The sequence below is a fragment of the Perca fluviatilis genome, chromosome 22, assembly GCF_010015445.1.
Source record: "Perca fluviatilis chromosome 22, GENO_Pfluv_1.0, whole genome shotgun sequence".
In the NCBI taxonomy this organism is placed as follows: domain Eukaryota; kingdom Metazoa; phylum Chordata; class Actinopteri; order Perciformes; family Percidae; genus Perca; species Perca fluviatilis.
This window is the reverse complement of record NC_053133.1, coordinates 21217358-21231911: the sequence shown is the minus strand read 5'-3', so window position 1 is coordinate 21231911 and position 14554 is coordinate 21217358. Positions and strand designations below refer to the sequence as shown.

General features: G+C 40.2%; 3 protein-coding genes across 4 annotated transcripts; 1 reads left to right on the top strand and 2 right to left on the bottom strand.

Annotated features, from left to right (window-relative positions):
* Nucleotides 1-280: 280 nt before the first annotated feature.
* LOC120552379 (carbonic anhydrase 1) lies at nucleotides 281-7300 on the bottom strand. The gene is made up of 7 exons (XM_039790402.1): nucleotides 7140-7300; nucleotides 6708-6905; nucleotides 4687-4805; nucleotides 3922-4014; nucleotides 3733-3795; nucleotides 3479-3634; nucleotides 281-1776 (listed from the first exon to the last, which is right to left on the bottom strand). The coding sequence occupies exons 1-7, from the start codon at nucleotides 7165-7167 to the stop codon at nucleotides 1657-1659; spliced, it is 777 nt and encodes a 258-aa protein (XP_039646336.1). The 5' UTR covers nucleotides 7168-7300; the 3' UTR covers nucleotides 281-1656.
* A 1890-nt stretch (nucleotides 7301-9190) lies between these two features.
* rad51b (RAD51 paralog B) lies at nucleotides 9191-10547 on the bottom strand. The gene has a single exon (XM_039790666.1). The coding sequence runs from the start codon at nucleotides 10427-10429 to the stop codon at nucleotides 9359-9361; it is 1071 nt and encodes a 356-aa protein (XP_039646600.1). The 5' UTR covers nucleotides 10430-10547; the 3' UTR covers nucleotides 9191-9358.
* Nucleotides 10245-14232, top strand: rbis (ribosomal biogenesis factor). 2 transcript variants are annotated; one of them, XM_039790669.1, is made up of 4 exons: nucleotides 10245-10342; nucleotides 12431-12546; nucleotides 12633-12749; nucleotides 12852-14232. In XM_039790669.1, the coding sequence occupies exons 2-4, from the start codon at nucleotides 12436-12438 to the stop codon at nucleotides 12918-12920; spliced, it is 297 nt and encodes a 98-aa protein (XP_039646603.1). In that variant the 5' UTR covers nucleotides 10245-10342; nucleotides 12431-12435; the 3' UTR covers nucleotides 12921-14232. The 2 variants fall into 2 exon arrangements, with proteins under 2 accessions (XP_039646603.1, XP_039646602.1); XM_039790668.1 differs by lacking the exon at nucleotides 10245-10342 and adding an exon at nucleotides 11020-11144.
* The last annotated feature ends 322 nt before the right edge of the window (nucleotides 14233-14554 follow it).

The following is a 14554-nucleotide window of genomic DNA, read 5'->3' as shown; positions in this document are numbered from 1 at the left end:
CATTGTGACTTAAAGCTCATGAACACACCAAAGTCGGCGGAACGACTTCCCAACTCAGGAAATGGGACTGTCCGACAAGCATGTGAATGCACCATTATATAACGTATAGTTTAGTTTATTATGAGGATCATCATTAGCTGATGCCTAGACGACCAGCTAGTCTTCATGGGGTCTAAAATGTATAGAACTCAAAAAGGTGATAGGCAATAAAACATCATTATCCAGCAACTGATATGTAGGATTTGCTCAATTGTATAGAAAGAAGCAAAACACTTCACACTTTTTAGTCATAAAATATTTTTATTTAACTAGTAAAACGCCCATTTCAAAAATAGAATGACAACAACGTATACTCATGGAACGGCCCGAACAATGATTGGCATAAGGCGTTTTCTTTATGTTAATTACAATCTTTCTTTTTGCCAAGCTTTTCTATTGTTTTATTGCGTATAGGGCTAAAACCAGAGGTCTTTTGTTAATTTTGCTCCTTTACAGGGCATGACACCAGGCTAACACTATAATCTGATCTGTTGACAGGTTCTTTTCTTACTAGGCTTCCTTGGCAGGGTAATTTATTCCTTGGCTTTGTGTATTAGCCACTATGGCTTAGCCCACAAGGCTACTGTGCGTTTTAAGCTTTAGCACTCGACACAAAGGGTTTTCAAAACAACACATGAAGGGATTTTCTTTACACATCACATTTCATTTTGAAAAGGAGGATAATTCCTCTCTATTGCTATATTATCAGGGAATCTGCAAAAATGCAGATTTTGGTTACAAAACATTATTTAGGAATCACTTAAGTCTTATTTTGCATAAGATAGCAAGCTACAAAAACAAATACATAATCCAAAATACTAAGAACACACAACATGGGATAACATGAAACATGAAAGATTTAAAGATTAGGCTGTAAATACAGAAATAAGCCATTGTCATGATATTCAGTATCTAGCACTAGCAGTAGCCTGTCCTTGTGCCCTTTGTTGCTGTACACTGAATTCAAATCAATAAGCAGGTCAGCGCCTATAGGCATCGTGTCTGCATGAGACTGTGCGTGCCATGTTGTGTGTGTGCATGTGTGCCAGAGGGGGATTTTCTGAGTCAATCGGTTGTGATGGAGGCGGCTGCAGCGTTTCATTAAGCTGCTGTGATGCAGAGGCTGGCAGTCAGTCAGAGATTACAGGCAGACTGGCAGTGGGATTGTATGTGTCCTGTTTGTCTGTGTGTGCATCTTACCTCCCTCACAGATGGTGATGTAGTTTCATCCTCCCCCCTGCCTACTGCAAATAGCTTGTGGTTTCTGCATTCTGCTGGCTCGAAAGCACCATTTTGACACAAAGAAGACCTACACACACCCGTGTAATGTCTCTGAAAACATTGGCACCAGATGCAGCTTGTCTTATAGAATAAATTATGACAGGGCATCTTTGCTGGCTTATTACACACATAGAAATAGAGATTCCTGCAAGTGCTTCTCTCTCATTTATAGACTGCCCAGTGTCAAAAGCAATGGGTCACAGGAATTTCATTTCTTTTAAAAATTTGATGGAGTATGTGTGTGCTTTATGGCTCACTGCAAAGAGAGGTAACTCTGAATAAAGGGAGGGGGAGAGGGCAACAGGGCAGAGAGTGCAAAAAGGACTGAAGGGGGTATTACTGGAAGGAAGCACGGACAGAGCGACCCTTGAGAGGCTGGGGAGGGCGGTAGTTGTCCACCATACAGCACTCGGGCTCACCATCACCGGAGAAGAGCAGGCTGCGGAATTTGGCCATCTGTGGAAAGGGAGAAGACGGTCGCATTAGTCATTGCTGCTGACCTCCTGTGACTGTCACTCAGCAAACACATCACTAGTCTCACCGCCGAGTCACTGACTACACTTTATTTCAATTCAAGAGTCTTGTACTAGCAGTTGAGTTATTGATGCTTAAAGGAATAGTTTGACATTTTGGGAAATAAGCTCATGCACTTCCTTGCCGAGGTTTATATGAGAAGATCGATACCACTCATGTCTGTACACTAAGTGTAAAGCTACAGCTAGCAGCCGGTTGGCTAAGCTTAGCATAAAGAGTGTAAACAGGAAGGAACAGCTAGCTACCAGCACATCTAAAGCTCACCAATTAAAATGTTATATCTCCTTAGATTAATCTGTACAAAAACTGAAGTGTAAAAACTACAAATTGTGTGGCCGGGTTGGCTCAGTTGGTAGAGCAGGTGCACGTATATAGAGGTTTACTCCTCAACACAGCGGCCGCGGGTTTGACTCTGGCCTGCGGCCCTTTGCTGCATGTCGTTCCCCCTCTCTCTACCCTTTCATGTCTTCATCTGTCCTGTCGAATTAAAGGCATTGAATATCAAAGTCTTGCATTCAGAATTTTACATAATCTATGATGATGCATCATATTTCATAAACTGAACGTGTTTCGTACGAAAAATCTATTTTCAGCAAAGAAACCGCTGTTTCTAGTCTTTATCCTAAGTTAAGACAACCGGCTGCTGGCTTCATATTTACCATACAAACATGACAGTGGTATATAACAAAAATACCTTCTCACTTAACTCTCGGCAAGAAAGCAAATAAGCGTATTTCCCAAAGAGTCAAAATACTTCTGTCAAGCACGGCAAGAAAAACAGGTCAGCTGCTACAGCATGGTGTCAGATGACCTATTTAAGAGATTTATCATTAACTCTGGTTAATGAGTTCGTCTAAGGTATTCACACTTCTTCAGCCACATGAGTATAATGTATAGCTTGGGTAACTATTCTCTACTGGGACAAAATGATTCAACTTCTTACCTGATTAGAAACCATTACTCAATGACTTCTATGCCATTATCCGCTGGCCTTATATGGCACCAAGTCTGAAGGTTATGTCAACACATCTCACATGTTTACCTTTGAAACACCTACTCGACGCCATGAAATAAACATTTGAGCAGGCCTAAAGACTCTAACCGGTCTAGAGGGGCTGTTAGTTCAGATTAATGGGTGGTTAGAAGTCAAATATCCACTTTGGTACTGCAGTGGTAGGATTAGGGTTAATTGTGAGAGTAAATACTTAGCAAAGGTATGATGTCTACTGTGTTTACTTTATGGATGAAATCTCACACTGACTGCAGCTACGTCTCTTACAGTACAGAATGCGGTGCATGTCTGGGGTAGACATTTCCTGTTTACTCACAACATACTGAAACAGAAATACTGTGGTAAAGCAAGAGCATCTATGTGAACCCTTGTTGCCCCCATTCTCTCTTTGTCTTTTTTTCATCTTGAAAGTGAAAGGCTCCTGTATTGCCTTTCCTCCCATAACAAAGTTTTTTTTCTTGTCAGTTCAGCCGTGCAGCTGATCACTGAACAATCAAGCCCTTGATTTCGATCGTAGTGTGAGAGAGGCTTTTCAGACAGGGCTATTCTAGACCGTGGGCTCGGAGCCAACCCTCTCGCTACCGCTGAATGGACGCTGTGAGCTAGCCATACCTGGTCAGCGCTGACACTGATTGGCTCTTTGCAGACAATCCAGGTAACGCTCTCCAGCAGAGGAGGTGTGGTTAGGGAGCCATCATATGTCCAGTAGTCTAGGCAACCAGGGAGCAAGGTGGAAGGGTCAAAGCCACCAAAAGTGGTCTGCTGGCCCTGAAAACAATAAAGAAATAAACAGAAAGAGAAGGTCAGTGAAATACCTTATCATAAATCATTAAATGCAAGAGAATGTGGTTTTTATAGAAACATACTTTGGCCTTGATATCTTTAAAGGCGTCAATAATCTTCTGAAGACTGGCATTTGGACCACCAATCTGAAATATAATAATGTTGAAGGTTAATTACATCATCATCAGCAAACAAAGCCATCCATTGCAGTAAAAGTGTGTTATACTGATTGCACTAACACTGAACAACATGCTTTAATCGTTGCTACTGACCTTCAGGAATACTCCAACAACAGCAAGCCCATCAGGCTTGCTAGCAGCCTCACCAAAACTTGCGTATTTGGTGTTCCAGTGCACCAGATGGAGCTGGGAATAAATGAAACAAATAAATGAAAAACAAAGCCCTTCAGAAGTAATCTTTTTTTATGATCAATTTTCAGAATCGTGGAAATCCTGTTATTTCTGATCTGGTAACAGGACCTTTCATGCACATCATTATTCATTTTTTTCTAAATCTAACAGTAGATAGATAGATAGATAGATAGATAGATAGATAGATAGATAGATAGATAGATTTTTATTGATCCCAAAAAAATGGGAAATTATGGTGTTGCAGCTGCAAAATATCAGACACACAGCACACATACAGAATATACAATATTAAATAATAGGATACAATATACATGAAATAAGAATAGAATACAATACAATACAAGAGATAGATATTGAACTGAATAGCAGATGGGATGAATGGATTATTTTAAAAGTTTATTTTGCTATAAAAATGCTATTTGATCAACACAACACAATAAAAACAAAATGCTGTAAGGCAATAACTTTTTTTTAAAGAATGTAAGAAAAGTGTATTTATTTAAGGAGACCACATTCATTTGCTCACGGATTGAGGTTTACTTACAGTACAATTCAAACAGAATTAACAGAGACAGCAGAGACACTCACTGTATGTCCACCTCAATCTTTTAGAAACTAAAGCTTTCTGAGTATGACAATCAGCATAACGGCCCATAGCATCTGTACCTCAGCAGGATACTTGGTCCCGTTCACAGTATGTTCGGAGCCCTTGTCATCAGAAGCTCCCCAGTGGAAATGAAACTGCTTGAGCCTGTAGGTCCCTGAGATGGGGCCGTCTTTCAGAGCTGCAGAACAAACACAAATCTCCCATCAGTTCATCCCACACCAGTCGTGGGTAGTGCTGCAGTCAGCCATGATGACACCTTGTTATAAAAATGATAACAGTGATTCATGGCCAAGTTTCAAACAACCTACATGAAAGATAATATTTTTTTGAGCAGAATACACAAAGAACAGGTTAACAAGATGAATAATATCTGAGTATACACACTATATGTACACACTTGTGTCACTGTGGTAGACTTCCTATTTAATGGAAGCAGACTCAGTTCCTGTTGTGTAAGCTCCAGTCAAACTGCGGGTTGCACTCAGTCCGAAATGATGTCCAGGTATTGTTAACATTAATCCGTCTCCCAGTGTTACATAATGTATCTATTTGCAGAATACAAAGTAGCTCAATCTGTAGCGGATGATTCTATTTCTGGTGCAATGTTACGAAAAGCTGAGACAGACACACACACACACACACACACACACACACACACACACACACACACACACACACACACACACACACACACACACACACACACACACACACACACACACACAGGATATCTGTTTCTCAGTAGTCAGCCTCAAAAGATTAAAAAGGTGTGGAAACGGATCTTGAAGAATTTGAGAGATGTGAGGGAGTTAAAGGCATTACTGAAAAATACAAAAATAAAGAGGCTGTGTGGTATTCATCTTTTCCACTGTGCACAAACACACACACACACACACACACACACACACACACACACACACACACACACACACACACACACACACACACACACACACACACACACACACACACACAGCTGCATGACGATGACAGCGTCAGATTGTCCTTTATTTAGAAGGGCAGGGTGGAAAACAAGTGAAATATCAAGGAAAGATTAAGATGCTCTAACTCATCTAGCTCATTCTTAGCAGAAGTGCTTTTTTTCATCTTGATAAATGCCCACCAGCAATAATCCATCATTGTGTTGGTTATGTAACCATATTCTTTATTATCCTTAATCAGAACAACCAATCCAAAATCCTTCAAATCTTAAATGCTTTTTTCTGGTCTCTTACTGAAATATCTTTTTTTTTTTTACAATCTTATATGAATAAATGCAATTAAACAAAAGAGGGAATAAAAACAGTGTAAGCCTAATTTGTATAGTACCTCACTCCCAAGCACATTTGGCGCATTGATAGTGAACCGAGCCAGGGTTTGTTTGACTGAGAGAGCCTAACCTTCGATTTTTTTTGTTGCGCTTTTGACCTCTCTAGCAGCTGAAAAGAGCTGGCGTGGGAAAGGTTTACCACGGGGTTACATTACCAATTCAATCAGTCTCTGCATGCTTTGTGCTTGGCATTTAATGAAGCCCATTTAAATTTGTATTAACGAAATGCATGTAAAAAAAACAACAACGCAAAATAATCTAATAAAATAAAACAAAAATCAATGTTTGTCTATTGGATCATTATTGTCAAATCCCTGTTGGCGCTATACTGGAAACTGGGGCGCAATTACCCATGCATCCATATAAATATTAACATAATGTTAACATGCTTGAGTTCTATCATCTTTAAGGTGGAGACTAGGAGAGCTGCTGTTAACACACAGGAGCCATGCATTAAACCTGAATGCCGCATTTAGCAGTTTAATGCATCCTATGAATCATCACCAGGACCCTGATTGTCTTTGTTAGCAACCAAACCAAAAAATAGCCCAGGTCCAATACTCTTTCAGCTCCTCTTATTACATCTACAAATATTGGAATAATAATTTCAAATATAAGAAGATATTGTGTTTTCTCCAGGTTAAGACGATATATTACAATGCGCATAATCGGATTCTGGAGCGCTGATACCAAGCCGTGTATAGGCTCTCCACTGAGCGCCTGTGTTCATACAATATTAATGTCACTAACTTGAGCTGTCGGTGTCATCTGCGAAGGTCACTTGGAAGGAATGTCCGTTGTTGAGGATTTCGAGGCAGGTGGACGGGTCGTACTTCAGGCTGAGCGGCTTCAGCCCCTTGTCGTATGATGATGCACCAGAGACGATGTCAATGGGAGACTGGCGGGGTCCATTGGCAATAGGGAAGTTATCAGCCCATTTGTCGGGTCCTAAAAACAGTATGATAATAAATTGTGATCATAGGAATATTAGTTTTGAGTATTTTAATTAAACAAATTGCGCATTTGGGGATGTGTTTCATATGCGCGTCAGAAAAGCACCCCAAATGTGCAGAATTAAAAATGTCTGCATGCATTGGCCAGTGCATTCTCTGTCCTTCCATTCATTCACTCTCATTAATGTCACCTCTGCATTATAGCGAGTACTTGCAATGAGTGCCTCACCGTTGTTCTTTTCGTATCCCCAAGACATGGTAACAGTTTTGGATCTATGAGTATGTAGAGCTGTAATTCCCTAAAGCGAGTCGTTCCTCAGCGCAAAGCAGCTAGTGTCCTCCACCTGACAGCTGCAGACCTTATATAGGGTCCCCTGTGAGCGGTGTGTGTGTGTGTGTGTGTGTGTGTGTGTGTGTGTGTGTCGGGCTGGTGTTAGCCACATGATGTCCGCAATGACCGGGAGGAGTTTGGATGCGCCGCAACGTTGCAACACTTTGGATCAATCAGGATCTCTCTCTCTCTCTCTCTCTCTCTCTCTCTCTCTCTCTCTCTCTCTGCTGTGGTGGTGAAGTCCTCATTCACCGGCGACAGACGAGCAAGATAATATTCCTCGAAAAACGTTCCCACATTCTCACCTTTAATTCAACAGGTTTAACTTGTCATACCAGGAAATTACGCGAATGCATGTAGTGCCACCTTCAAACAGCTGTATGACATTATAGACAGAATAGCTTTGGGAATATATATAATAAATATAATATATAATAATACTAAGACGCTAAAACGGAAAACTCCAAGGTAGGAGGGCCTCAAATAATTATAAACAAAAGTTAGTATAAAATAGCAATACGCACAATTGGTAGCCTACTTGTTGGATCACGACTAAATACGAGTAAAACAAACATAGACTATAAGTTTGATGACAATGTAATAATCAATACAGTGTAACATCAATTGTAAGAATGGCTGTTTGGCTTTAACACTGTAGCTTATTTTGATAAAAAAAGGCATTTGGAGTCCGCTACTGCACGGAATCATGCGTTATGTTATTTGCAGAATTTCAGTTGGATCTCCAAACAAAAAAAAAGTAATTGTTATCTCCTATAGGCAAATAAAACACACTTTTAATCAAAAACACAACTAGTGTCTTTGGAATAAGAGCATGTTCGACAGGAGAGTTCTGGCGGGTTAATGCTCCGCAAAACAGTTAAGAAAAACTGATTTATCATCGACAGGCCTAGTACTGCAAGTAGGCTGACTCCGTGTTTACTGATAAAGAATTGACCCACCAACACATTATAATCGCATATTAGTAACCTATGCCAAAAAGCGTGCCATAATTTGCATGACAAGTATTACAAACAAAATAATTAAGAACAAATTGTCTTGGGGGTCATGCTTTCATCCTTCTATTGACGTACATCATCAAGGGTGTCGGACTGGGGGTGGAAAGGGGACTGAGTACCCAGAGTCCTCATGTAAGGAGGGCCCAAAACGATGCTAGAATGAATAGCTGTGGATGTGGGGAGGGATCCATTGAGAATGCCTTTCTAAAGGGCCCAGAATATTTTGCTACGCCCCTGATCATCATCCTTGTGGCCAAAACAGCTCAGTGTTCAATGATAGCTCAGCCGATCAGAAAATCAAACATGCTGAGATGAACACAGCAGCTGTGACGGTATTAAGGTGCCACCTGCTGTTGGTCAGTGGGACTACAAGGCTTTTGGTGCATCTTTTTCGTTTTTTTATTCTCTCCATGCAGGTTTGAGGCAAATAAACATAACCAACAGAAACTAAATTCATATTAATTCAATCTTAATCCAATTAAATTAAAATTGCAATACAGTAATTCAAATGTCATGCTGTAATTTCTCCAACGATAACTTCTAAAATGTCAAATCATAGACCTACTGTACCATGAATTTCAGTAGTATGGCGACAGTGTAATTTGGCGCAAAATGGGGTGCCAAACAGTGTGTGGCATTAATTAGATAATGTTAGAAAATCATTATTGCAAAAGATTTACACTTCTGTGCTTTTGTTTTGAAGGCTCCACGTCCAAAACAAACAAGTGTTTTCTGCTTTTATTCACTGGAAATCAAATATTCAGGGTCATATTTTGGGGTTTTGTGAACATGAAAAATGTTATGGTTGTATTTTTTTTAAATAAAAGTTGAGACTGGAATGAAGGAAGTAGTTTTCCCAATGAAGTTCTCCTTCAAACTGATGGTGTTTATGTTAGATAACTTTTAGCTGTCTGTGAGTAAAGACACAACATGTGAGGTGAAATATGTATTGGCTTTAATAAAATAGTAGCTTTGTCACTACAAACACACACACACACACACACACACACACACACACACACACACACACACACACACACACACACACACACACACACACACACACACACACACACACACACACACACAGGTGAGCTGTGTTTAGTCAGTGCAGTCTGTAGACGTGTTCAAGTTGTAGTTGAATCCAGTCTGTACCCTGATTGGCTGGAGGCCTGGATCTGTGCCCTCATACAAACTCTCCCGACTATCATCTCCATCTATACAGATGCCCTGCTTCTCGATGGTGTAGTTCAGCACAGCAAACGGGGCCACGGGTGACTTGGCTATCAGTATCTGTCTCTGGTGTGCATCCACATACTGGACGATAAGACGCGTGTTGACACTGTGACTCCAGGTGTTACCCAGAGCCGCTGTCACAAACCCAGGATCCACCTTAGATCCCACATGAGTTGTGATCTGGTTGGTGAGTACCACAGGTATGTTGAACTGGTGGGCCAGGTATTTCAGGGTGGAGGCCTCGTGACCCAGCAGGTTGCTGCGGTGCATCAGGTTGCCAGGCAGCGTTGTGTCAAACTCCTTTCTCACCACTGAGGCCACAGAGTCCAGGATGATGAGACCCGCTCCGGTTGAGATGATGTCCTCTTCTAATCTATCCAGCCTGTTGAGGACATCTTGACAGGTGAGCTCCCTGAAGAGGTGCACCCGCCCGGCCATCTGCAGGACTCTCTCCTTACTGCTGAAGTAGTCTGGGAACCGGCTCTGAGCGATCTCTACCAGCCTCTCAGCAGAGAAAGCTGACTCTGTGTCGATGTAGATAACACTGCTCTCCAGGCCTCCCTCACTCTTTGGCAGAGTGGCCAAAACACTCAGCATCAAGCACATCTGAGTCTTCCCACAGCCAGAGGGCCCTGTGACCTCTGTGATGGTCCCACAGGGCAGGCCTCCTCTCAGAAGTTTATCCAGAGCAGGTAACGACGTGGAGAAACACGACTGTTGCTTCCACAGCTCCAGAGCCGTCGTGACTGGCGGTGCAACAGCTTTGCTCACTGACTGCAGCAGCACTGAGGCCTTCTGGTAGCTCAGCCCTGCAACATGCATCACGTCAACAGCAGACAGAGACAACAGGTCCTTGCAGCTTTCTATTTGATGTCGTTTGAGTTGCTCACACATGTCATGTGAAACGCCGGTTCGCTTTAGTATTCTGGTCGCCATTTTTCAATACGGAAAAACGACAACCTGAACAACGGAGTTTTTTCCGTTTGGTTTTTTCCCCCCTAGGATGGCGAAGGTATGACCCGCCTTACTTCCCCTCTGATTTGCTAGCACTCGCTGCCTGATCTCGTTGGTTAGGTTAGATTAGGCAAGAGGAGTGGGATTGGCTAGGGTTAGGTAAGAATGTCGGGGTAAGCCAATCAGAGGTGTGAATGAGGGAGAGCAGGGCGGGACATGGGAAACCGTATTTATTTATTTTTTATTTTTTTATTTTTTATTGACAAAATGTAGATTACAAAAATCAGGTAAGCAATGATAGCACGTGAACAACAAGTGCACAAACTTATAAAAATAATAATAAAAATTAAAAAAATACATATATAGAAACAAACGAAGCGATACAAAGGAGAGATATAAAAAAAGAGAAAATATATATGTATACAATATAAACAAAACAAAGAAAAATGTACAAGAAGACATCAATTTAGTCAGAGGTTTCAGGGAAAACTTTTTTGTTATCCAACGTTCTAAGTGACTTCAGTAGAGATTTAAACATTGACATACGGGATTTAAATTCTATGAGAAAAGGCGTGACATGGGAAACCAGTGTCAACAGTCGTCGCAAACAGATGACGTGACAGAAAGGGCACCCACTAAGTAGCTACCTAGCGAGCACATGAGGATATCAACGCCAAACATCAGCTCCTGAATTACGGTGTGTTTATACGTTTTTATTGTTAAGTCCTTACGCTGTAAACGCACTGTTTTCGATCTCTTTTGTGAACAAAATACGCCATTTAGTCAAATTAATCAACTTCTTTAGCTAGATGGTGACGAAAATAACTGTAGCCTCACATGTAACCTATACAGTACGTCAGCTGGTTTATCACTAAAAGGTTGTCTAGTTGCCTTCACACTTAACCAGTGGTGGAAGAAGTACTCAGATCTTGTACATAGTGTAAACATATAATAACATACTCTGTTACAAGTCCTGCATTCAAGATCTTACTCATGTTAACATATACACGTATTGGCATTTTTAACTAGCTAACGTTATAACGTTACTTAAAGTATCAAAAGTAAAAGTACGCATTACGCAGAATGGCCCTTTTAATATTATATCACTGGATTATAAATTTATAACATGCATTTCTTACAGATTAATGCATCACTATTTATAGTGATGCATTAATGTTAAAAGTCACGTAAAAATTTTAAAGTACAAGTACCTCAAAATTGTACCTGCATTTGACTGTAGGATTAGTTAATACAAATTCTCTCTATTTTGTGTTCTTTTTTATATTTGGTTGGCCGATTTCCTTTAATGAAAGCGCATAAGGTTGCATTTTACATTTACTGTATAAAAAGGTTCTATATAGGCTAGTAGTCTATTATCATACTATTACAATTAGTGCTTGTGCATTGCGATCTATTCATTTGGAAAGTGCTTTTCTAAAACTCAGCTTATGTATGTCTTTTTCCACCAACCCTACAAATAAACAGACAGACAACTGGGATCAGGCTTTGTTTTGTTTATGGTGCAACTCTTGGTAAGAGTCTAGACACTGCATGAAATTGCAAGAAGGTCAGCTTTGACAATGTAAAATGTTGTGAATTTAACAGAAAACATATTGGTGTGTTTGGCCTCAATTTATGCCACATTCAGAAGGATGTATTCATACTACTTTATTCATTTATATCATCTGAACCTTTTGACCCTGTTCACGTTTTATGACTCACTGTCTTAAGGAGCGAGTTTTTGGTGTAAACAGAAATGTTGCTAATCAGGTTCCTACTGAGTGAAGGAGGCATGTAGAGAGCCTTGAAAAAAACCTCAACAGCTGTCCTTTTTAGAGTAGTGAGCGTGTGTGATCAATGTGGGAACTAATACTTTAAGGCAAACCAGTAAAGGAAAAAACAAAGGATAAAACAGAGGCTATGGTATTGAAATGAAGTATCATCCCATGCGCCTATCCAAGCTGACTGGTGTTGTCTCCACAGGTAACATGGGGAAGAATAAACAAAAGGGGAAAAAGCAGAAGAACGTCTTTCAAGTCGCAAACAAGCACTTGAAGCCCAAGAACAAAGCTAAACCTGTCACGACAACGCTCAAACATGTAAGATCTATTTTCTTTTTGCCTATATTTTCTTCTCTTTTGTATGTTGGACCTGCTCTAGCATACTTTCATTTGTGACTTCACAGATCAATGCAGTGAAAAATGAGAAGGTGGAGAACCTCAATCAAATCTTCACAGAAGTCCAGAGGGATGTTAGGAGCATTTCAAAGTCTGTTGCTCCTGAACCAAAGAAACAAACGCAGGTAGAGGTGTAAATTGTTGACATTTGAAACTCATGTTTATCATCCAGCATTTTAATCCTTTTGACATAATTAATGCTAATTATGTTTTTTTTTTTTTTTTAGGTTGTCAGAGAGCCACCAAAGGAATCTGTAAACGTTGACAATGCGGCTCAACTCTTCTCTCAGCTATAATGGACCACGACAGCGGGACTGTCATAAAGTCTAAGGACAAACACAGTGACCAACTGAACTGTATGTCTCTTCATGTTGGACATGTCAGTCAGTTTACTTCCAATGCATTTTGACATTTCATGGCAAAATGAGGACTGCAGATAAGATGAAAATTAAAAGAGGTTACTGCATTATAGGAAAACGGGTTTGGTACCAAAACCCGGTTCCACTTTTGGTTCCACATAATGTGTCGACTGAAATATTTTCCCTCTGTCACTCCGAAACGGAAAAAATATCACACTTTGTATGTAGTCTACCGTTAGCTAGCTACTGTAAATGTAGGCTACTTTTAAAATGCCATATTTTCCCCATGGGCTCACCAAAATGGACGTAAAACCATATTAACCAGTCATTGCAAGTGATCGCTAGTAAACATATTATATCTTTGATGTCATTTTTCAGTTTTTCAAGAATTGGTTTAGGAAAAGTACCGGTTTGGCATCGTAATTGTAAAAATCCAAACGATACCCAACCCTAAGTATTCTAAGCATTCTGTTTATTCAATGCAAAGAAAGACAAATGTGTGCTCTGTGATATTGTTTCAGGAACAAAGGAGATTCTTTTATTTTTATTAATGAATATTCTTTTGTGTATAAATCTTTGCTTTCTGCAACAAATTATTATTTTCCTTATTAATTAAGCTGCTGGCTATTTCCTTGATTAACTGTAGACTAGTGAAAAATATCCATCATTGCAAATAACCAACAGTCCCTAACAAAAACATATTCTGTTAACTATCCTATTTCAAAAAAGAACATCAGCAAATACTTCACATTTGAGCAAATGGAACCAGGTAATATTTGGCAGTTTTGCTTGAAAATAGGCTGAAACAATTAATCAGTTAACACAGTAGTCGCTAATTAATTTTCTGTTGATTTAACGGTAAACTGTTTTCTTGACTAAACTGTTGATGTGGCTGCGTCTTCATCATCTGAATCTGCATGAAATTAAAGGTGACTTATGAAAGGTAATTAAACAGAACATTTTCAAAGGGAAGATACAACCATGCGCACTGTGCCCTACTCTCTTTGAATTTTGTTTTGCAAGTCAGTTCAAGGTTTTTGCACTTTTCTTTCCTCCATGCTTTTCCTGCCTCTGATTTAGTGGAAATGAAGTCACAAAGGAGATCGTCATGACTGCTGTTTGTAATGATGAAAGCGTGTTGTTCCAAAGAGATTTGTTCTTCTGGAAATCATTAAAATTGCATGTAGAAATTCACATAACAAGCTCAAACTCACATATGTAGCATCATTAAATAGTATACTGTAATGTTCATTTGAGAGAGGAATTGATCGAACTCATTTTGAGGCTGGAGTTTGTAGTCTTGCTGTACTGGACTGAATCATAGTGTCAGGCATTTCCGTCCACCGCTGTAAGTACAAGCTCTATTGCAGAGGCTTCACACTGTCATTTCTATTAGGACTGCACCTGAAGATGAAGTATAGATTTTTTTCATCTCCACTTGCGGGCAGCGGGCAGTTATCAGTATGCTGCGGCTGCGTCCTGTTGTAGAAACTTGACACCAGAGGGCACGGGTGTACCCGGGCCCAGCTGAGTGCTTGTCTTCATGGCGACCTCTGGCTGAGCTAGTTAGT